This window comes from Talpa occidentalis, unplaced genomic scaffold (assembly GCF_014898055.3).
Source record: "Talpa occidentalis isolate TD23 unplaced genomic scaffold, MPIMG_talOcc4v2.1 talOcc4.9, whole genome shotgun sequence".
Classification (NCBI taxonomy): Eukaryota; Metazoa; Chordata; class Mammalia; order Eulipotyphla; family Talpidae; genus Talpa; species Talpa occidentalis.
This window is the reverse complement of record NW_023605305.1, coordinates 29,246,453-29,270,824: the sequence shown is the minus strand read 5'-3', so window position 1 is coordinate 29,270,824 and position 24,372 is coordinate 29,246,453. Positions and strand designations below refer to the sequence as shown.

At 45.1% G+C, this 24,372-nt stretch overlaps 1 protein-coding gene and 1 pseudogene across 2 annotated transcripts in view; one reads left to right on the top strand and one right to left on the bottom strand.

Moving 5' to 3' along the window:
* LOC119237233 (cytochrome P450 4X1) overlaps window positions 1–21,033 on the bottom strand; it is a 33,181-nt gene extending 12,148 nt beyond the window's left edge. The window contains exons 1-4 of one of the 2 annotated variants that reach the window (XM_037501360.2): window positions 21,009–21,033; window positions 4,402–4,543; window positions 3,221–3,265; window positions 1,337–1,464 (exon numbers count right to left, since the gene is read on the bottom strand). In XM_037501360.2, coding sequence (XP_037357257.1) covers window positions 1,337–1,464; window positions 3,221–3,265; window positions 4,402–4,525 — 297 coding nt within the window. In that variant the 5' untranslated portion in view covers window positions 4,526–4,543; window positions 21,009–21,033. Of the gene's footprint in view, window positions 1–1,336; window positions 1,465–3,220; window positions 3,266–4,401; window positions 4,544–7,594; window positions 7,805–21,008 lie in introns of those variants that run through there. The other variant, XM_037501359.2, reaches the window with a different exon arrangement.
* Window positions 12,620–20,583, top strand: LOC119236751 (cytochrome P450 4A11-like; annotated as a pseudogene).
* Window positions 21,034–24,372: the final 3,339 nt, after the last annotated feature.

The following is a 24,372-nucleotide window of genomic DNA, read 5'->3' as shown; positions in this document are numbered from 1 at the left end:
CCATACTGTCACCACAGGGGAATTAAAGAAGCTAACTGTCACCAAGAGATGCCCTGACTGAAGAGACAGTGATCGAGGGGTCACATCCTAAAGGTCATAATGTATAAGACTGGGCAAAAGAACATAAATGGAGGCTCCATCTCCCTTAGAACCCACAAGCAGCAGGGTTTGGTAGAAAGAAAAAATAGAATACTGAAGCAGCTAGTGTGCCTAAGGGAGATAGTAAGTCAATGATTCAGATCATGAGGTCTTTGGTGGAAGAAGCTGTTACTGATTTTTAGGGATTATCATCTTAACCTGTTTTCTTTTGCATGTCTCTATATTGTTGCTGTGGCATCTGCCTCCAGTGCAGCCAGACAGCCACCAAATGAGCCACCTCCATGCTAGTGAAACCCCTTTCTGACAGCTCAGGCACACTGCAGAAGGCGGGGTGGGGTGTGAGGTTGGAAGAGCTGGTCATGAGGCTGGAGTGCTAGGGGAGGCAAGCAAAAGAGTATGACCACTTGTTAGCTCCAAGAGCTGGACCTGGAAAGGCTTCTTATCCCTCACCCCTTGGAATGTGCATTCCCAAGTCATTCCAAAGATAGAGCCTTGAGAAAATGTGGAATATATCGTGTGCTGCTGAGACTAAGTGGACTGCATACCTGACTGAACAGTTAAAGCCTTCATAAAACTTCTGAGATTGGGTGGGGTGGACAACTCTCTCATCTTATGGCCACCTAAGCGAAAGCCATGTCAATTCCCTTGCTCATTGAAACTGCTACCGACCCGTCTGGAGTAGTTTGCCTTTGCTTCTTTTTCCAGGCTCTCCTTGCCCTCAGCATGTGGAGGCTGGGTTCAGATTACATATCAGAAGCACCTGGATTGTGCCCCAACAATAGCCATCAAGCAAGTCCATTCCAATCTCCAGACCCTGTTCATGCTAACTCACTCTGCACAAAACTAACTCACTCATATCATCCACAGATTCATGTGTACCTCATATTTTATAATAAATTTGAGTTTTCTCTATCTGAAGCTATTACAGCTGCTTCTGGTTTCCACACTCATCACCTTGCACTTACATCTTGAATCTTACTACTTGGTATCTGGCTTACTGTCACAGGATCTCAAAATATATCTGAAACAGACAAGCAGATCTACATCTATTTATTTTTTTTTTTTGAATCACCCAGAGAACCATAGCAAAGGCTTACATAGATACCTATTACTCAGTAGGTTAATTTCTAGAAATCATCCACCTTTGATTTTTCACTACCCACCAAACATATGTCTAATGTATTCTCTGTTGGAAGCATTTTGCAACATACCAAAGCACTTTTGTGCCTTCACTTACCAGCATCATGTTCACAGAATGGGCCATCACCTCAACATACGACTTCAAGATGCTAAAACTGAATCCGGGAGTTAGCAGATGACGGCGCTGGAACCACTTTGGTCCATCTAGATTCACCAGTCCTTTTCCTTGAGAAATAAAAGGAAGAAAACCTCATGCCATTTTATTAAATGATATGAGGAAGGCGGTAACACAGCTAACACACGCAGGTAGTCACGACATAGTGGAGTATTGGATTAGTGCTCGTATGTTTACATCTGGGGTGCATATATTTAGCTTGCTGAGAAAGATCAAGATCAAGCTTTAAAGCCTGATAAGAATCTAATCCTAAAATCATCAGTTATTACCTGTGTGGTAACTGAGCAAGTCACTTAACCTTCCTGAGGTTTGGTTTCTCAGTGATAAAGGGTAATGATAAATATCCACTTCACTTTGTTACTGTGCAGATTAAATGAAGGTATAGACACAAGATAACGAGCCTGGTCTCTAGCTCACAGTAGAATTGTGAGGGGAAAAGGATGTCCTGAGCTAATTCCATACAGGCTTTGTGGACTGCACCCCCACTCCAGACCAAACCCATCAAGACACTGGGAACTACAAATCCCATCATCACCAAAAGGAGGGTTGCTGGGACCTGAGGGCAGAGTTAAGCTGCCAGGTTTGGTATAAAACAGATACGTGAGCCTTGGGGGACTCACTCTTATCCTCATGGCTCTTGGGTCGTCGCCAGCTCTCAGCATGCCATTGGGATTCCAGGTCGGCGGAATAGGTAGGACGCATTCATGAGTTTATCTCCCTCTTTTTCTCCCTGAGTTATTCATTTCTTCATTTTCCCTTTCTTTTGTAAATAAACCTTTTATTAACCTTTTGTGTGTGCCTGCAGTTAGTAATAATAAGTCCCTTTTAAGCGTGCAGATGAGGACCCACAGTCAGGCAACCCGTTTTACATCGTGGTTGCCCTGTAACAGAAACACAACAAATACTCATCTCCTCTCTACTCCAAAACCATGTGTAAACTATAGCATCAACTCAAAAATTGACAAGGAACTAGACAAGAATACTCACTCTGTTCCCAGATAGCCCCTTCTCAACTCCTAGCTCCACACCTGTAGCTGATGCAAATGGGAACACTGATCAAGGCTAATGCCTCACAATCTTCTGTGACCAGGGATGTCATAAAGATCAGCTCTTAAAGGACCTTACACTTATTAATATGCAAATGTCCTCATCCCCTGATGCCTACAACCTGCTGGGCTTGTGATGCTGGGCACTGGCATAATGCCGGCCATTATAACTCCTAGAGATGTGACTCTGGGCCTCATTTTCAAAGACGAGGAAATGGAGGTTGAGAGAGATTAGATGACTTCCCCAAGAGCACACTTAACTAGTTAGTGGGACTAGAGGGGAGGATTCAAATGAATGTAGCTCTGAATCCAAAACCTAGATCCTTTCATTTAATTCCTATCTTGTCTAACATAAACATCTGTTGTATAACTGAAAGGCTTAATTTATCTGCTCAGAGAGTAATACCAAACTGTACCTTGGAGCAAAATTTTACATAAAGGAACTCAAAAAAGAAAGGAAAAGCTAAAAGAAAATGAGAGAAAGGGCATAATAAAAAATACAGATGGTGAGGCTACAGTTTTAAAGATAGAGATGTCTTTACACATAGGTGGCCTAAGAATAAGACTTTGAGGAAAGAAATGGACGAGGAGGGCTCCTCCTAAACTGAGCTATGTTTACCTAAGTGCTTGCTCTGGATCTTTCCCCAAAATAACTTGTAGTTACCACATTCTACCACACTCCATGGTTTTGAATTCAGATTTGAGGTTTTTTGGAATGGTCTAGCATGGAGAGTGGATCCCTCCTCTCACCCATACATACCAACACAAGGCATCGAGAACTTGTGCAGGTGCATGGACTGGGGATCTGCAGAACCAAACAGAAGAAACAAAAGACAGCATCAGAGGAAAATTATCCAAGTTGGGTAAGGTTCTCACCATTTCCTACACTAACCAAAAATGGCAAATAAAAGGGAGCCCAGGACTCACTCCCTGCAGTCATTGGCAGGCCCCAAGGAAACCTCAGGTCGTGGTTCAGGAACCAGAGAACAGCCATGAGGTTAGCTGGCAGATTCCTCCCTTGTGTATACTTCCTCCAACAGAAATGGAGATGGCCTGAGGGTTACAAAGTTTCCAAATGGGAGTTGGGACAACTGGTTATATCCTTTCATCTTGTTGGCAATGAGCTCTCAGAGCAGAGGCCAGCAGACACCAAAGAGTGAGGTACAAATCAGCGGAGGCAGAGGGGTGCTCATCAACCTGATGGGGTGCTTTACGGCTCTGTCCTTTGAGGTGAGCATGTAAAGGTCAGGGTTGAGGGTGCTGGGAAACATGAAGACTTTCAGGAAAAGCCTGTTTTATTAGGTTTTACTGAAAGTGATGGAGACAATGACACAGGGAAGAAAGGAAGATTGGACTATCAGACTTCAATTTACAAAGTCGATGGAGGAAAAACTAGATAGTTTCATTTTGTGTTATGAAGTAATTCACCATGGAATCCTTGAAAAAGGATTGGATGGGGGAGTTGGGCCCCAAAATAACTTGGGCCCCAAAAGGGAACAGAGCTGATAAATACACAGAAGACAAACACAAGATGTGGACCACAACCAGGTGAGACTGGCAAGTTAGTGGGCCTGCGTAACAGTTTATATATTGAACCAACAGAGCCAGAGCTACTTTTGAACTTCCCTGAAGACTTATGCTCAGGAAAGGCACAGGAGTAGGATCTGGAGCAGACACTGAAGTTTCAAAACCAAGAGAGGCAGGAGAAGCCTCTGGTCAGCTGGAGGTGCCAATGCACTGACTTGAAAGAGCGCAGGGGAGACTGACCTAAACAAGAGGCTGGGGCCACCAGGAATTCCATCAAGACTGGCAGGAACCACCCCACATTTTCTCCAGTGTCTCTTAAAGGCCCAATACTAATCTTTGCTTCAGAATTCCTGCCTTGGGATCGTACGTATCACCCTATGGGATCTGGTTCCTGAGATTCATCCCTTTTCTTACCTGTTCTATTCAGAAATATCTTGGCATAGTCCGGGTCATAGATATAGAAAAATGCCTGGAAGGGCCCAATCCAGCAAGGAAAGGCACAAGGGTAGTCTGCAACAAACTCCTCAAACTTCTCCATTTTACCATCTTGAAGTAACTGCAATAAAGAAAGTGTAGCATTGATATAAGGGTCAACATGTAGCTCAATGCAATATATTGGAGAATCCAGAAATAAATAAACCTTCATGTTTAAAATCAACAGATTTTTGATAAAGGTGCTATGAGATTACACGCAGAGTTCCTAAAACCCTTGCAACCTTGTCATTTCCTAAGTAAAAGAGCACTAGTAACATCTTTTGGTAGGAAAATAAATTGGTGCAACCATGATAAAAAACAGTATGGAGATGCCTCAAAAGATTAAGATTAGAACTACCTGATGATTCAGCTACCACAGTTCTGGGTATTTATCCAAAGAATATGAAAACACTAATCTCAACCCTTATATTCATCTCAGCATTATTTACACAGGTCAAGACAGGACACCACCTATGTGTTGATGGACAGATGAATGGATGAAGAACCAGTGGTATATATATATATATATATATATATTATATATATATATATATATAATATATATATATATATAATATTGCTGTCAAAAAACAATGAAATCTTGCCATTTATGACAATATAGATGAGGTTTGATGGTGTTATGCTAAGTTAAATAAAGTCAAATGGATAATGACAAATACCATGATTTTACTCACATGGAATATTAAAAAAATGAACAAACAAAACAAACTTATAGTTACAGAGAACAGACTTGTGGTTACAAGAGGGGAAGGATTGGGGGAGTTGGAGAAATGGACAAAGAGGGGTGTATGGAGACTTTTGATGGTAAACACACTGTAGTGTGCACAGATATCAAATTTTAATGTTATATACTTGAAAAAAGAAAGGCAAAACCAAGAGTTAGTAAGGAAGTGGAGAAACTGGAAACTTCATACACTACCAGTGAGAATATAAAACAGTCTGGTAGTTTCTAAAAAACTTAAACATAGAGTTGCCGTTTAACCCAGCGATTCCACTTCAGGTGAAATTCTCCCAAGAGAAATAAAAACATGCCCATACAATAACATGTCTATAAATGTTCAAAGAGCCAAACACTGCAAATAACCTAACTGCCCATCAACTGATAAGGGATAAACAAAATCTGGTATATCCATACAATTGAATGTTACTCAGTAATTAGAAGGAATGAAGTATTTAAAGGATCATGAATGATCCTTTAAAACATTATGCCAGGGGGCTCCCTGGTGGAACAAGGGGTTAAGACTCAGCTCTATGAAGCTATCCACAGCCTCTGCAGCATGAGTTTGCTCCCTGACCAGGGAGGTGACCAACATGGCGCAGCAGACCTCTCCAGACTTGCTGGCTGCTCCTCTCAGCAGTGTAATTCAGTCAGTCTGCCTGTTCTATTCCCCACTCTGTCTCTGGTGAACTCTCTTAATCCCTGCACCCAGAGCTCTTGTATGCATAAATAAATAAATAAATAAAACATTTGGAGTGCCTCACCAGAGCAGATGAAATGACAGCCAAACACCATCTACTGTTTGCGGGCAGCCTTAAACACAAACAACAAAGCCAAACAAACCGTGGTAGCCAGTCTTCAAAACCACCTCCAAGAACCCCCACTTCCTTAATATAGTCTCCTCCCACATTGGACAAGGACTTTTCAGTATATTTCATTTATATAGCAGATGTGACCATATAAAAGTCCCAAGATTAGGTTATAAGATTGCAGTTTTCACCTTAGATTCTCTCTCTCTTGTCACTATGAAGCCAACTGCCATGTGGAGAGTAGGGTGACTAACTCTTCCGACTTACCTGGGACTGAAAGAGTTCCAGGATGCAAGACTTTCGGAAATAAAACCAGCAGACAACCAGGCAACCTGGGTAGAGCTGGTTACCCTACTTATGAGCAGCCCTATGGAGAGGTCCATGTGGGAAGAAGAAAACCTCTGGTCATGAAGGATTGAGGAACTGAGACATGTCAACAACCATGTGAGCTTGAAAGTGGGTTCCCTAGTCCCAGTGGAGTCTTGAGGTGACTGTCACCCCAGACAACCTCATGCAACCTTGTATAAAACCCTGAGTCAGAATCACCTTGATAATTAATGCCATTTTCAAATTATTGACCCTCACAGACAGAGTGAGATAATAACTGTTTATTGTTTTAACTTGCCGGGGTAATTTATTAGCTAGCAATACAAAACTAATACACAAATGAAAAAAATGCTATTAATACTTTAGAAACATTAGAGCATTTTATGAAATAAGATCAGGATTTATAATAAGGAGAAATGTGCTAAACTGACTGCAGAAATGGTCTCAACTTAATGCTTCTCTGCATTTATACCCTTTGAGAGTGTTATCCCATGCTGACCTTGGGTTTAGCCACGCAACTTGCTTTGGTCAATGCAAATATGACTCAGAGACTTAGAAGGAAAATACTGGCACATTAAAGCTTGACCTCTTGCTATTCTTGGAATCCCGACACCCAAGGCCAGCTAACTGATGGAAGAATAATCCACCAAATGGAGGCAGACCAAGGCACCCAAGGTGACAGACAGCCTTTACCTAACCCACCAGCTGACAGCAGTCACATCCGTGAGCCCTCATACCTATACCAGCTCAAATGCTGACCAACAGAATCATGACCAACATAGGTAGTTGTCAGCTTAAATCACGAAGTTTTAGGGTGTTTTTAAAAGAGATTTATTTATTTACGCATACAAGAGCTGGGGTACAGGCCAGAAGGTACAGAAGTTAATCGTCTCTGTGTTCAACTTTAATATCTCCTGCAATTAACGAGAAGTATATAGGATACCAATTCTTTTTTAAAAGCATGTGGAAGGCTTTTTAAAGATGCAGTACATAAATGCAGGAGACTGGTGGAGCAGGTGGAGGCAGACCTGAGTTAACCACCCTTTATTTTCCAGATGCAGTCTCTTTAAACAGCGCCCTCCCAACCCCCAAAGCTTCCCCTCCAGTGTTTCCAGGGCGTTTCCCCTTCTCCGCAGAGTAGCGAGAGAGCAAGTCTAGCCTAAGGAAAAGATGCTGAGGCAGGCGAGGTTTCAGCAGGGGGAGGGCTGCAAGGGACGCGGGGTTCCAGCATCTTCCTCAGGCCCTCCCTTCCATCTACCTTCTGGTGGCCATAGAACCAGTGGGTCGGGGGCGCAGGGAAGGGTCGCAGGTCTCTCAGCAGCCGCTGCCTCCGCAGGTAGAGCTTGATCGCCTGCAGCAGCGCCAGGGCCAGGCAGAACACGAACGCCAGGTAAAAGGGCCGCGCCCAGCGGGTCTCCAGCCAGGAGGACTCCATCGCTCCGGCTGCGGATCGCGGGCGGTCGGCCCTTGTGGGTGCCGGCCAGCTTGGGGAATCCCACCCCCCCAGGCTCAGGGAGGATCCACCGCGCCCCCAGGCCTCCGCGAAGTTCCCTACTTCCCCGGGAAGGGGCAGGGCGGTGGGAGGGGCAGCCCAGGCTTAGCTGGCGCGAGTTCCCGGATTTCTAAAACCTTGATCAACCGAGGCAAACCTTCGCTCAGGACCTCTTCTGACACGTCCCTCCGCCCGGGGGATTAGTTATGCTTTAGTTGTGGCTATTTTCAGTCGCAGAGAGGTTTGAATTAGGTTTTGAAATAGTGCAAAGGCTGAGGTGATTGTTTTTCTTCTTGGCCACAAATAAATTAACAGCTTTGCAGAAAGACCTTTCCCACCCTAAAATGATATCAAAAGGCACAGGGGCCTGGGGGCTGGTCGTGGGTGGTGTGACCATTACTCCTAGGATGGTGTAGCAGGTCCAGCGGCTGATGTTTGTAAAAGCTGTGTTTTACAATGGCCCTCAACGTGTTTGCTAGGGTTTACTAAATGCTCACCATGTTCTATTTGGAGACAGCAATAGAGGATCCTGAACACTGAATTAGGAAGAAATGCAAAGTAGCAGGCCATTTACACACTTTCCCCTCCATACATCTGACACTTCACCTGTTCACATGTTATTTATTATTCATTCCACAATCAGCAATCTCATGAGGCCTCATGTATTTCTTTGTATGCTCAACTTATATAAAATATTAAAAATTAAAAAAAACAATGATAGTCTCTTTAATAAAAGGTGGTGGGAAAACTGTTTTTTTAATATTTTATTTTATATAATTCTTACATCATTTTTCATCTTTGTACGATGTATGCATTTTCATTTTGGTCATATTCCCTATATAATTACACCCCCCCTTATTTTGACTCTAGTTCTTCCTCTCCCCGCCGATCCCTAATCCCCACCACTCCTGTAGTGTGTCTCTAGTTTATAGTTGCTTGTTGATTTTGATTATTAGTTTGTATTGATTAGTCTTTCCTGGTCTCTTATTTAGGTTTTCTAAATTCCTGCTATGAGTGAGACCATCCGGTATTTTTCTTTTTCTTTCTGACTTACTTCGCTGAGCATGATCCCTTCTAGCTCCATCCATGGTGCTGCAAACTGCATGTGTTTATCTTTTTTGATTGCTGAGTAATATTCCATGGTGTATATGTACCACATCTTCTTGATCCAGTCATCTATTTTTGGGCATTTGGGTTGCTTCCATAGATTAGCTATTGTAAATAGTGCTGCTATAAACATAGGGGTGCAGGTGCCCTTTGGAATTACTGTTTCTGTGTCCTTTGGGTAAATACCTAGGAGTGGAATTGCTGGATCATATGGAAGCTCTTTGGATATAACTAAGATCTCTGTCTTGTGGAGAAACTCGCCTGGCACACTCGCTGATGGCGCTGAATGGGGAGCACTGGTAAAACTTTTCCCAGAGCTAACCCAAGGACCCCACTCTCTGAACCCAACATCTCAAAAAAAAAAAAAAAAAAAGACTTCAAGGAGATCTCCTCATTGTGCATCTAATTAGGAAAAGCTGGCTCAATAAATAAATAAATAAATAAAGCTAAGCAAAATGAATGGAATGGTCGAGACTGTCTCAAAACTAAAGAAACTGCACTGTTAGGACCCCCACCTAGTCCGCTGGCCTCCAGGTCAATGGGCAGGCTCGTCCCTGCCTGGAAAAGTGGCAGCAGTGGGTCTCTCAGTGCTTGGCTAGGGGTTGGGCAGGAGGGTGACAGGGGAGCATCCTGGACAGGAGCTTTGGCAGGTCCTGACCATTAGGCAGTGCAGAAGGGTTGTGCTGGCCCCCACAGAGAGCACAGTACAGGGGTACTAAGTCTCTTTGCCATCCTAGAGCCCAGTGAAAGGGGGGTGCTATACCAAGAAAGGGAAGTCTTATTGCTGAGTTCTAGGAGATGGAAGGTGGAGATCTGAGTGTGACCAAGAAATGTGGGAAGATTGGGCAAGAGAGGAGCGGGGCAACTGCTCTTTGTGTAGGACAGGAGCCCAGGTTGATAGTGATATAGAACGTCTGTCTCAGTTTCCCCCAGCCAATAAAAGGAAACAGAGTTTGAGGAAAAGGAAAGTGGTTTAATTTGTCAACAAATGAGGAGGGCAGCAGACTCGTGTCTGAAAGACCACCACCTGCTCTTTGGCAGAGTGCAGGGATACTTATACAAAGGGGAAATGTTGCGAGCCAGCCGCAGCAGTCTGGGTGTCAGGGGTTCCTGAAGGATGGGAAGGCGTTGGCGCAATTGTAGAGAAAATGGTAAGGGAAGGGGGAGGGGGAATGAGGAGACGCAGACACTTGATCAGAGTGCTGACATCATCCTGCTGAGGGTCTCAGCAGCCCTTTATTTATACTAAGCAAATCGTGAGTACACAAGCATAAGGTAGAAAGGTAATAATCATCACATGTTCTTTTTTAGGAGCCGCCAAGGGTCAGTTTGCCTTCCGGCAGAGGTGTAACATTTATTATTCTTTGTCTTAAAGAAGGCACAGTTGCTAAACAAATGTTTTCAAAATAGTTATTTACTTTAAATAATCCAACAGTTATTTTATTACTAGCAAAAAGCCTATGTGCCTGTAACTAACATTTCTAAGTTTGCCATGGTGAACGATTAACTATGGGCTAGAGGAAAACAAAGGGCAGGAGATTACCTGGGGGAAGGGAGACAAAGAGATGATTTCTAACTAACCTATAAAGTTTAGACTAACATATAACTAATTGATTAAAATAAAAAACAGAAGGCTTTTATATAGAAATCATCATCTATAGTATATTGTTTTAATATTGATTTGATATTTTTTTTTAAAGATTTATTTTTATTTATTTATGCAGGCACTGGGTACAGTCAGAAGCGTGGGAGAGTGAGAGAATTCACCAGAGCCAGAGCAGGGAGCAGAGCAGGCAGAAGGACGGAGGTACACTGCTGAGGGGAGCAGCGGGCGGCAGGAGAGGTCTACGCGCCATGTGGGACCCTCCTCCGGTGGCCGGGAAGCAGCCGGGGATCGAACCGGCGCCGCAGAGGCTGCGGGCAGCTTCACAACCCAGCACTCAACCGCTGCGCCACAGGGGAGGCCCAATATTGATTTGATATTAAGGAACCAAAGGCCTGGAGGGCGTTAATGCCAGGCAAGCCGCACTGACTCTTCCCTAGCCCCCAACTCTCAATTAGGGGAGGAAGTCTCCTAATCTAAACAAAGAGTTTTCTACCTATTCACTCCTCTACTTATCTAGTCAGTCTAGTTTTAGTATTTAACTATAAGATCAAAGGGCAATTTCTTCTTCCATAAGGTTGCTGGTTGTTGTTTTAAGGAACTACAAATATATCAGGGGCAAAAGCAGGAGATGGTTATAGCCTTTGATCCTCAAAAAAATGGTCAATATGTGACATATCAGTAGTTGTAACATTGACCATTTCCGAGTGCGTTACTTGTGCTGCTGTGATTACTAGCTCAACTATTCACAAATTGCTGTTGACTTATTCTTGAATGCATACTCTAACAGCTATCATACCAATTGTCACATCCTAGGGAATTAGCCCTAAACAAACAGGAAGAATTTAGCAGGAGTCAACTATGGCGTCTCCTGGTTTATCAGGAATCTTCTTATACTTGGAGCATGGCTCGCCTCTGCCACCCCACTGTTATCTTTAACTTTAAAGTAAAGGAATTTCTTTCTCCAATTAGCTCTTGCCTCAAGAGACCACATCTCTGTATCAAGGACTTGGCTGATAGATGTTTACAACCTATTGTTTCCAGAAGTTATTTCACTGGTTAATGTAAAGCCAAATGTTGAATTGCTGCCTTTTGGCAGAGGACTACTAATTTTATGAAAAATGTAATATTTGTATCATGCAGTGCCATTTGTCATCAATTTGGTTATTCAGTGATTGATCAGTATTTGCAGTTTTACTTTTAAATGCGTATTTTAGCAATGGTAGAAACTAGCCATAAACAAATGAGGCGAATCTTGGAGTCAGCTAATGAGATTCCTGATTTTTCAGAAATCTGCCCCATGCCCGGACTTTTGTCAGACGACATGAGTAGCACGGCTCCCCATAGGGAAAAAATGGGGAGATAGGCAAGGGTCTGCAAAGAGGAGAGGGAAGGGGCCTGCATGGAGACAGGTGGGCACCAGCTTGCTTTTATCAACAACTGCTGTTTAACTCCCTTTTCCTTGAAAGGAAGAAGAAAAGCCTGTCATAAGTGGGAAATTGCAAGAAATATAGGAAAGACAAACTTGTTAATGCTTATCTGAGAGACTGGTCATAAAGAAGGCAAGTCTGTCAAATAAGGGGGAAATTGCAAGAAATTGGGCAAGACAAACTTGTTAATTCTTATCTGAGATCAGTCATTTGTAACTGCATCAAATTCCCATCTGGAAACACTGCTGTAATTTGTTTCTCAGTTAAAATATATATAATAATAAAACCAACCACACCAACTGAACATGGGTAAACCACACTGAGAATTTTTTAATAGGGGTCACATCTATTTCGCTTATTTCTGTTTGCAGGCCCAGCATACTGCTTGGCACATACAAGGTGTTCGCTGAATGATCTGTGACTCTTATGGAGAGGGGATAGTGGGCGATTGCCACTGACAGTTGAAAAAGCACTGTTTTCAGAGGGTCATTCTCCCCAATTAATTACTTCTGGCAGCTGAACTCTGAGCTCTGTCCTCACCCATCACCCTCTCTACAGGTAAGCAGAGTAATCCTATGCCCAACGGAGGACTGATGTGATCATGGTGGTCAGGGTGGTCAGGGACAGTCACCACACAGGAGCTGCTGCACCATGAATGCCTCTGTGCCGAGCCCCTCCGGACCCCTGGCCAGTGTGTCTGGGCTCATGCAAGTGGCTTCCCTGCTCAGCCTGGTTCTGCTGCTGATCAAGGCTGCCCAGCTCTACCTGCACAGGCAGTGGCTGCTCAAAGCCCTCCAGCAGTTCCCGTGCCCGCCCTCCCACTGGCTCTTTGGACAATCTAAGGAGGTGGTGGAGGGGGGCAATGAGAGGGCAGGGAGGGCTGGGTTCTCATGGCACAATCAGGTTCAGCAAGTCACTGGCCATGCCTTGCTGTGCACCTATACTTGGCCTCCAGGGAAAGCCCAGGTCACCTCTCAGGTCTTGGCTCTTCATTGTAGTCAACAGAGAGTGCACCCTCAGGGCAGCCTGGGCTGGAGGCTCAGGTGTGTGGGAGACTGTCCTCTCTCAGGCCAGTCTGCAGGGTGTCCTGGCAGCCCTGCTCTTTGAGGACGACATCTGTTCCTCCTGAGTCTCCCCTCTGCTGCAGAGAGCCTCCGCTGTCTCCCTCACCAGGCTTCTAGATACTTCCCTGTACTTGTCATTCAATGCCCTCTTATACCTGCTCTGAGCTTACCTGGGAACACAGACATTCCCTGCTCTGTGGGGTTCACAGTCTGTGGAGATAATAGAGAGGAACCTCAGAAGCCGTCAGTTCACAGGAAAAGAGGACCACGAACTGTGGTGGGGGTGGGGTTAGGGAGGGGATGATGTCAGGTGTGGAAGACCAACCAGCTAGCCCAGGACTGAGGGATTTCCAGGCTGGTGATTTCAGTGCTAAAACCCTGACAAGTAGCTGGCACAGGTGAGCGGAGGTGTCTAGGATGACCCCACGTAAGGAGTGCTGACGTTTGAGCTGCAAAGTGAACAGAATTTGTTTACTTCCCAGCTCTTGTTTCCCAAACTACTGTTCTGTGAGCTCTTTTCGGATCTCATTCCTCTCACCCACCCCCCACACCCATCACAGAACCTTTACAGAGGGGTGTCAGTCCAGGTATACTGAGTGATAGAAGGAAGGAGGGAGGGGGCAGCTGCAGGCTATGGAGAGGGACAGTGCTAGACACCCTACTCTGCTTGCCCTGAGCCCTGGAGGAAGGGCTTGGAGGAAGTTAATGGGGCTTTGTGGAGAAGGGCTCACAAATGGTTTGTGGATAGAACATAAACTGAGAGGAAATAAGTGTGAGGCTGCAGAGAGCTGAGGCCTCTCTTTACTCAGAGAAGGGGGCAACATGGTTATCAGCAGAGTAGAGTCAAGGACATGAACTGGAAACAGCCAAAGCCTCCAGGAACTGTACCCAGTACCCTTCCTTTCTCCTTCCTCATCTCCTTGACCCTCGGTTACTCCTTGTCCTCCGCCTGACTGTGCATTCTGGCCTCGGCCCTCTGCTCACACTGCACCCTCCACCTTGAGTCCCTCCTCCGTCATCTGACAAAGCCCAGCCCAAATCACCTTCTCCAAGTTGTGTCTCTGGTCTCCCAGGACACAGGGGACACCTCTTGCCCCTGCAAGAGTGGTCTCTCCTGGAGCAGCGCCACCCTGCCCCAGCTCCTTTTGTCTGCAGTGTCCCAGCTGTGAGCTCTTCCAGGAGAGACGCCTCTGATCCAGCTGTTAACCCAGTAGTCTTGGTGAATCATGCGTCCTTCCTTGAATGAGCACGAGGGGGAGCTGTCTCATGTCCACTCTGAGTCAGGCCCCTTCTCCAGAGGCTTGAGCTTCCTTCTTCACATATTAATTATCATCTCTTGTCCTGCTCCTTAATCTTTCTTTCATCCCAACCAGACCAGAAGCTCCACACAGGTGAGGGTCTGTACCATAAACTGCCTCAGTGTCGGACCCAGTGCCCGGCACATGGTGGGTACTCGGAAACTGTGTGCTGACCGAGGGAGCCTGTCCACAGTGGTGGAAGTTGTCTCAGGCTGGTCAATCCTGGTGTCAAAAGGACAAAGTACAAAGGTCAGACACCTGTGAAGCATAGGTGGCTTTGAGTTACATGTTACAGTTGGAGCAAAGAAGAGTTGACTAAATGGAACGTGACTAGAGCCAAATGTTTCTGAGAATTCCAAAGATAATACATTAAGTCTGAGTCTTGAAAGTTGAAGGGAGGCATCTGCTTGTGCTGAAGAAGGTGCACCCCAGCTAGATGAGGAGCTGTGCTCAGACGAGGGGAGAGCAGGCCTAGCTGGGCCAGAGCAGCAGTGTCTGTAGGGTGGAGCAGGGTTCCTGGGGCTGCCAGCTCAGCAGGAGCAAGGGGAGAGAAGGGAGGCACAGGCCTTTGTGCTTCAGGAGTTTAAATGTGTACTTCAGGCCGTGGGGAGCTCACAAAGCTTCTTTGGGATTGGTAAGGGAAAATGAGACAGAAAACCCAAATTCCAAAATCAGACCGCAACACCATTCTCATAGGTGTTCGTCCAGACTTTGCTCTCTAAATGTTTATATATTCAGCTTATAAGATAATATTATACACACAATTTTGCATTTACTTTTTTTCTTTTAGGTATAAATACCCCCAATATGACTTCATATTAACATTTGATTACATGTGTGCCAGAAAGTTTGAAAATGTGTATGTATATTTGTTATAGAGCAGCCCCGATATTGAACGGGTTCCTGGCTGTGGGTCCTCACCCGCGCGCTTAAAAGGGACTTATGAATACTCCACTACAGGCACACACAAAAGGTTAATAAAAGGTTTATTTACAAGGGAAAAAGAAATAAGGAAAATGTACAACTCAGGGAGAAAATAGGGAAATAAAGTCTTTAATGCGTCCTACCCGATCCGCCGACTTGGAAACCCAAAGTCACTCTCAGAGCTGGCCGGATGCTGCGAGCTGGCGGAAAGCCAAAATGGGGATCCCCCAAAGCCCACGTGTCTGCCTTTTATATCCACCTGGCTGCTTAACCCCACCCTCAGGTCCCAGCCACCTTCCCTTTGGTGGTGATGGGATTTGGAGTTCCCAGTGTCTTTGGCTTTGACCTGGGGTGGGGGTGGAGTCCACAAAGCCTGTATGGAATTAGCTTTGGGACATCCTTTTTCCCCTAACATATTTATAAATAAAATGTGTTTCCCAACCCAAATGCCCAAAAATAGATGACTGGATCAAGAAGATGTGGTACATATACACCATGGAATATTACTCAGCATTCAAAAAAGAAAAACACATGCCATTTGCAGCAACATGGATGGCGCTGGAAGGGATCATGCTCAGCGAAATAAGCCAGAAAGAAAAAGAAAAATACCGGATGGTCTCACTCATAGCAGGAATCTAGAAAACTTAAATAAGGGAACAGGAAAATGAACAACTATTGTAACAGGGTGGTCCCCAGGAAAGGGGGAGGTTCCCTGCCCCACCCAAGGGAGGGTGGAGCTGAGCAGGAAGAGGAGAAGCTGCAGAAGAGACTGAGGAAGGAAGCAGGATGGAGCCAGGAGACCTGGAGGAGGCGCATGGAGCCTAGAGACACGTGAAGAAACTGCGCTTGTCTTTTGGACGTGGACTGGGTGACACAGATGTGGGTGAGACCCGTGGGGAGGTGACAATGGCAGCTTTTATCTTGATGTTGATTTTGCTCTTTCCTTCTGGGCTTGTCTGGTAGTTTCTGACCCTTTTCTGTGGGTCCCCACTGGAAGATGCTTTAGACTTGTGGCAGGCTTTGGGGCCTTGCTCTGGGCCAATCCCATTTGGATGGACTTTTACCCACGAGGGGACGGGTAACTTTGGGTGCTTCATTTAGAAACTAGACTCTTTGCCTTTCCTGTATTGTTTCCTAGTTGTATTAAAGTTCCTTCCCATTAAAGTCTCCTATGTTTTGTGTTGATGCAGCGGATGGCAGAACCCATGTAGAATAGGCAGGTTTGCGGGGTTTTGGGCTGCCCCTCTCCCTGTCCTATAACACTATAAGAAAGTGGAAATCAAAATCAACAAAAAATATGAACCGGAGACACTTTTTGTGGGGTGGGGGGCGGGAGGGGAGGGATTGGGTCAGAATGGGAGGGTTGCAATTGTATGGGGAATATAAAAATAAAATTTTATTTTAAAAAAAAATAAAATAAAATGTGTTTCCCAGTATAGCAAAAACAATTAATGAATGAATATTAAAGTGTAATCCATTTTATCTCTAAATAAAGAAAATTATCTGACAAATAATTGCTTCCCAAGTGATGCAAATTGCTGTAGAAATGGCTTATGCAAATATTTTCTCTAATGACATCCAGACTTTCCCATCATGGAGGCAATCCCTGAGGAAAGTTTCCCTAAGCTGTTTGGATTGAGGGCAACAGCACCACCCAACACTGGACAGAACGTGCTCTAAGGTCAACCTTGGGCAAGCACAGTCTGGATCAGAGCTCATGTTATAAGAAAACTTCTGAATTTTTAGTATTGATGATCGATACAGAACTAACGCCCCATGGCCTCCCTGCCCGTCAGTCCCCTCTAATCACACAACATAGAACATTTCCACTGATTTGTCTTTCCCTTGATGACAGTTCCAAAAAGATAAGCTAGCACCACTACTGAAAGGGTGGAAAAGTTTCCCTGTGCCTGTCCTCGCTGGCTCTGGGGGACAGAGGTCCTATTCTCGGTCTATGACCCTGACTACATGAAAGTGATTCTCATGAGGTCAGGTGAGAGCAAACTATACCTGGTGGGAGCAGCTCTTCCCACTTGGGGACATGCCCCCCAGGTCTGTGAAATTCCAGAAACAATTGCAGTTTAGTGATAACAACTGAACCTTAGCAACCATCCTCCCAGACAAAGGGTAGCAGTGTTTACTTTAAGTGAATGATTAAAATGACTGTGTTGGGTAAATTTCTTTTTCCCCCAAATTCTGATTATTTATTACAGAAATTACCCCAGCTGTGAAAGATCATTCGCTACCCACTGAGTTGGTTTTGGCTCCAGGTGTTGCCTGATCGGGATCATGGGGGGACTAAGCCACCAACATAGTAGAAAATTCACACAAATTTCTGTCTTTTTCTTTGCTCTTGAGGACAGAGCTTCTATTTCATGCCATCACCACCCAGAGGTGATCAGTTGCTGGGAAGCTGAGTCTGACTTCCTGAGGCCACATTGACTCTCAGGACAGAGCTGGGGGTGAGAGGCATTAAGACAAATGGGAGTGGTTTGAGACAAATCCCCTATTGACAATCAGCACCACAGGTCTTCTTAGGGGTACCTCTCTTAATTGGTCCCCTGCAGCAGAGTCCTGTAATGTCCTACATTATCTTTCAGACCCAAGGCTCATGGTTACAGATTACTGGCTCCCTGGATTGGTAAGTACATCTAACTCAGACCACGGCCACTGATCAGGTAGCTTCGCTAAGCATTATCGTTTTGGCACAGAGAATGACAGGTGACCAGCTCCCTGTCACACACTCATGTCTGCATCAAGCTCATTTCTTTGCTACTAAAACACTCACCTCTTTCTGAGGGTGCTGAGAGCCTCCCTGACGCTCAGCTCCTTCACGTCACTTTATTCCTCTCCAACCTTCTCAGCCTCAACTTGCACTCCTTCTACCACCACCCCCTGCTCTCTTCAACCTTTATTTTATAGAGGGTGTAATAACACCCTAGGGACCTACTAAGTTTGGAAAATTGTATCCTCAAATGTACTGGCCTTTTGATGAGGGAAGCAGAATACCTGACTCCCAAATACGCACTTTAGCATGTGGATTTTTTTAAACTCAATAAGGATTCAAAAGACTCTGGAAGAGCTTTTGCCTTGTCCCCTAAAGACCTAAAGGAATTAAGCTAGAAGGCCTGTTCCAGGTATATGATTAACACTTGAGAAATGTGGAGGAATTTGTCAGGCTGCTTATATAGAATAATTCTTGGGACCCTTGGTCTTAGCATGGCGTGGCAAGCATTTATTCACCAAACAGATGATCTCATCTTCCTGTGAATTGTCTACCTTCTTTCAAGCTGAGACTCCACCCCTGTTTCCTATGTCAGGAAGACTTAGATCCCATTTTACTTTTAGAATCACTAATGTCTAGGAAAATTCCCTGTGGGTATTTCATTAAATTGAAATATTTTCCCTGGCAATTTGTCTGGTGTTAATTTAATTATTTTCCAGTTGAAAGAACCCACAAGGGTAGAGGAAAATTTTTCCTTCCCCAAACCCACCTTGCCCATAATTTGCCTTCTTCTAAATTATTTTGCCCCTAGTCATGGCTCCCATCCCTTTCCCCTTCTCTAAAACACCCATCTGTGCCCCAGGGTACGGTCTGCTCCTGCTGAACGGGCAGGCATGGTTCCAGCACCGGCGGATGCTGACCCCAGCCTTCCACTATGACATCCTGAAGCCCTACGTGGGGCTCGTGGCTGACTCTGCACGGGTGATACTGGTAAGTCTGTCCTCTCTCCCCACCATATACACAGCGCAACCCAGACTCCACCCTCACATGTGTGCGTCCTCGGATGCCCAGACACAACCACCCAGAGGATGTTCTCAAGACACGCTCCCTAACTAGCGAGGGCAGCAGGTGCCGGTGCCAGCCTGCATCCCACTGGCTCAACCCCACTGGAGAAAGAGACACAGTGGAGAGCAGGTCCTTCTCCCACATCTTTGTCCCCAACCGCATGGACAGGAGTGTCTATCCCTTGAGCCGCAGGACATGCTCCCCTAGGCTGGCCCACATGGGCAGCGTCAATGCAGGGCGCACATCCCAGAATGCTGAGCCTCTGGCGCTCGGAGCTCCTCCAAGGACTGGAAGCCCCACTCCCTGAGGAGACGAGACCCGTCTGCATCTAGTGCTGCTCCTGCCTCTGCCTCACCTCTCTCAGGACTCGACTCCTCACCCGACTCTGGTCAACTAACATTTCATGACAAAAGGAACTAAAGTTCCTCATTCCCTGCCTTAGAAGACCAGGACTGGCCCTTAGTCTTTCTCTGGCCTTGACACTATTGCTTGAACTTGCCTCAGGCTAACTCCATTCTCAGGTCAGAAAAGATTCCCTTTGTCCCTGAGAAACTGTGTTCTTCAGAACCACGGTTTTGCAAAAAGTGATTATCATCATAAATTCGGTCCTAAAGTTCCAAGAACTGTCACAACATTATGGGTAACATGTCTTACTATACAGTAACAATTTCTGGGGGAAAAAAAGGCATCATTTCACAAACAATTTATTCTATAACGTAAAGTGATTAAAACACATCTATTTACAAAGTGAGGAAATCCCATCTGAATAGAGACAGGGAGAGCCCAGCCCCACAGCCGAGGCCTCTGTGCGGTGGAGGAGGGTCCATGTCCCCTGCCCCACAGGACAAATGGGAGCAGCTCAGTGGCCCAAACCCACGTGTGGAGGTCTTCGAGTACGTCTCCTTGATGACCCTGGACACCATCATGAAGTGCGCCTTCAGCCACCAGGGCAGCGTGCAGACAGACAGGTCAGTGGGGATCCTCCAATGTGGGTCCTTGTTCTTACCAACTGGTGTGGCCTCCGCCGACAGGCAGGCATTTCGGGCAACGTGGGTCCACATGGGCACAAAAAGTGAGAATCCAGTGCTTGGGACAGACCAGGGGCAAATTCCAGCCCAGACCAACCTTCATTGTCCCCAGACCCTGACCCCTGAACAGGGAGCATTTCATTCCCCTTCTAAGGTCCAGGGTGACAAAGCTGTACACAGAAATGACATGTGTCTTTGTCGCTGACCCCATTGGCTGAGGACACCCTCCCTGGACCCCACCCCGCTCCAGGTGAGCAGCCCGCTCCTCTCCAGTCTCTTCCTCCTCCTCCCCCTCAGGAGCTCCCAGTCCTACATCCAGGCCATTGAGGACCTAAAGAACCTGCTTTTTTCCCGAGTAAGGAATATTTTCCACCAGAATGACACTGTCTACAGCATGACCCCTACAGGCCGCAGGTACCTCCGGGCCTGCCAGGTGGCCCATAAGGTCAACACAGCCTTTACAATGACTCATGTTAAAGAACCAATATCAAAATCCAAAACCATTTTATAAACTCATCCATGCTATTCTGATCCTCTAGACCAACTTGATAACCAAATCTATATTGTACCCAGCTCCTGGGAAACTTCACCCCCTCCCCAGAGCTCTTACTATCTTGGCTATACACAGCATTGGCATAGTCAGGTTCACAGATGTTCTGGAAGCTAAGAAACTGTCCAGACTAGAGTGGGTAGGGATAGGGGAACTGTTTGGCTCAGAACATCACTTTGTCCAGGCTCCCTGGTTGCTGGATCTAATAGAAGAACTAATAGAATGGATGACTATTCTGGTGGAAAGATGACCCACAGGAAGGTGCCTTAGCTCCACTTAACAGGCCAGTTGAAATTTCAGCTGTCTCTCCCCTACCTCCCCTCCCAGAAGCTTAGTTTAGGATGTGCACATGGGGGCCAGGCAATCCACCTGATGGGATGACTTACTGCGTAGGGTCAGCACAAGAAAGATCCTGGGCACCCAGCACCAAAATTCTGGGATGAAAAGGTCAAGGAACCAATCCATTGGAGGAAGTTTCATGCTAATGAGGGACTTAGAATCTGCAAGAGAAGGAGATGATCAGGTGAACAGGAAATGGTAGATTCCCAGAGGAGGCATAGTGATAAATAGCATGAGAAGCCTAGGTGCCAAGACTGAGTGTACAGGCTCAGGAATCCTCCCCCACCCCCCACCTATGGTGTCTTTTGCTCCTGGGAAACTTCACCCCCTCCCCAGAGCTCTTACCATCTTGGCTATACACAGCATTGGCATAGTCAGGTTCACAGATGTTCTGGAAGCTAAAAAACTGTCCAAACTAGAGAGGGTAGGGATAGGGGAACTATTTGGCTCAGAACATCACTTTGTCCAGGCTCCCTGGTTGCTGGATCTGAAATGATGAATAAAAGCTAGGTGATCCAGGAGCTCAGCCTCACCAGCCAGTCCCCAACTGAACCAGGAAACCTCCTGGAATAAAAATAGTAATTTCCTTCAAAACCACAGCACCCAAATCTGTGGCACCCAATAAGGATTTACTGGGCATCATTCATAGGCACAGTCCTCTGTTCCATGCCATGGCAGCATCAGGATATAAAATGGCTAAGACAGCCCCTAAAGATCCTTATTTGGAATGTTGGATATCACGTACATGGGGTATATATTTATTGGTTAATAAGTATTGAACATTGCAAATGCAACTGTTTTAAAAGTTAATGCATGCTGTACATTCAATTCTATTTTCTTCTTGGATTACTTTCTTAGAAATTTCTCTCATATCACTAAGAACCTTCATATACTTTATTTTCAATGACTGCTACATCTAGTTTATAAAACGCTCCCTCACAAAAGCCTGGAAAGTGAGACACATTTACCCCAACCTGTAGAACTGATAACCTGAAGTACTCTCCTGCAATTTGAAAACACTGAATCAAACAGAGCAAAATGGAATACTCCAGGGAAAATTTAGGTGCTGCCATATGTGATCTGGTGGGTTGATTCAGTAATCATCTCCTTTAGACACCTGCACTCCTAGTTTATAGCACCACTATTTACAGTAGGTAAGCTATGGAAACAACCCAAATGCCCAAAAATAGATGACTAGATTAAGAAGATGTGGTATCTATACACCATGGAATATTACTCAGTGATCAAAAAAAGATAAACTCATGTCATTCACAACAACATAGATGGAGCTTGAAGGGATTATGCTCAGTGAAATAACTCAGAAGGAAAAAGAAAAATACCGGATGGTTTCACTTATAGGAGGAATGTCGAGGAAACATAAGGGATAGGGCGGGGGGTGGGGGGTGGGGGAGTATGTAATTATACTAAATTAAAAATCAACAGGCAACTATAAATCGGAGACATTCTGCAGGGGAGGAGGAAGGAGAAGGATCAAAACAGGGGTGGGAAGAGCACAAGGGACTATGGTGATAGGACACGCACGGGTGAATTGGTGGTGGGAATTTCCTGGGTACTACACCTGAGAGGAAAAAGCATACATTGTACAAAAACAAAGAATGATGTAAAATATATATATATAATTAAAAATAATAATTATCTCCTTTGTATAAACAACTAGTGACAAAGTTTCTAGAACCAGACAGTCTGAAATTAAATCCTGGTTCCAGCTCTTACCAACATGATCCCCCTGGCAAGCAGTTAACCTTTCTTCCCCTTACTTTTCTCACCTACAGTTAAATCTAACACATCTATTTGTGGGGTTAAAACATCTATTTGTAAGGTTATTGTGGGAGAAAACATATAAAGTTCTTTGTTCAGTGCCTAGTACCCACTAAATGTCAGTGATTTCCAGGATTATGAGTCTAATTACATACTAAATGAAACTGAAGACACAGGAAAGGAAAGAAAGTGTATGAACATAGTCCAAATCCAGGCTACCTAGCTCCAAGCTTTTTTCACTGCCCCTCAGGATTTAGGGGAGAAAGGAAAGAACTCATTCTTGTGGGTTGTTTAATGAATCACCTGTCACAAGGTAAGTTGAGGAGGAGGGAGTAGGAATACACTGCCCTCATCCAGCATGTGGAGCAGCTTCATGATGACAAGAATGATTGTTTATTCAAGGCTATATCACAAGTGTTTAGAAAATTTCTGGCACAAGGTGATTTTCAAGAAATATTTGTTAAGAGAATAAATGCTTGTCCATACAAAAAGAATGAGACCTCAGTGTTGGGAGCTTCAAGTCCCTGGTTCTGTCCCTTCCACATCCTGGCTGCTCCCCAACCCTTGGGCGTCTTGAGGTACCTCTGTCCCCTCAGCCTTCTTTTAGTTCTTTTCCCTTCTTACGTTAGTTAAAGTTTATATCAATTGGAATGAAAATTTTAATCATGTCTCACCCATTCCTTCCCCCAGGCACTTATCCACTCTTTTTTTTTTTTTTTTTTAAGTATATATTTAAAGAGCAGGTTTATTAGGGAATGGGAACAGAAGAGTCAGACACTTGCATAGACATGAGAGGGCGGGAAGAGCTGCCCCGAAAGGGACAGGTTTGCTGAGAGGCCTGCATGGTCACAGGCAGGCGGCCTTGAGGAGAGCAGCCTCTGCTGAGGGAGGTCAGTGAAGAGAAGCCCCTGCATAGTACCGGTCACGGGCAGGCAGGAGGCTGCTGCCCTGCGGAGGGAGAGAGTTGGTGAAAGGAAGCACTTGCACAGTCACAGGTGGGCAGAAGGACTGCTGGCTCATTCTATTTTTTTTAAAGGTATAATTCTTATGAGTCATGTTCTATGTTGCATAGATGTCACAGACATTAAATAGAAGTTTTCCAAACACAGTGCCCAGGAATTAGAACAATGGGTTGAAATGTGATAATAAAGACACCCAGGGGCTATAGTAACTCCAGGGAAGGTCACTGTGGGGTCAGCAGCTTTGGATAAAGGGATAATCCCTTCCCAATCATAGTTATAATTTAAGTCCTTCAATTGGTATATATGGACTGGAGATATATATATATCAGGACATGAATTGAAGGAATTGAAGGACATGAATCCTTGTTACACACACAGGAGGTAGGATTATGAGAATGTTATGTCAACAGACTACTTGTACTAAAAGGGTTAGAGAGAGAACAGATAAAGGAAGGCCTTTGTACCTTCAAACTGCCATCCTTCAAGAGAAAGGAAGAATGAATTCAAGGAAAAAACTCTAAGTCTCAGAGGGTAAGTGGCCCACATGGTGGAACCTCAAGCAATCAAGGAGTATTCCCAGGCTTTGAAATCTAATGGGAGGTTATCCTGGATTATCCATTGGGCCTTGAGTGAAATTCTTTGAATCCAGTTAACAGGAGCTAGCAGAAGT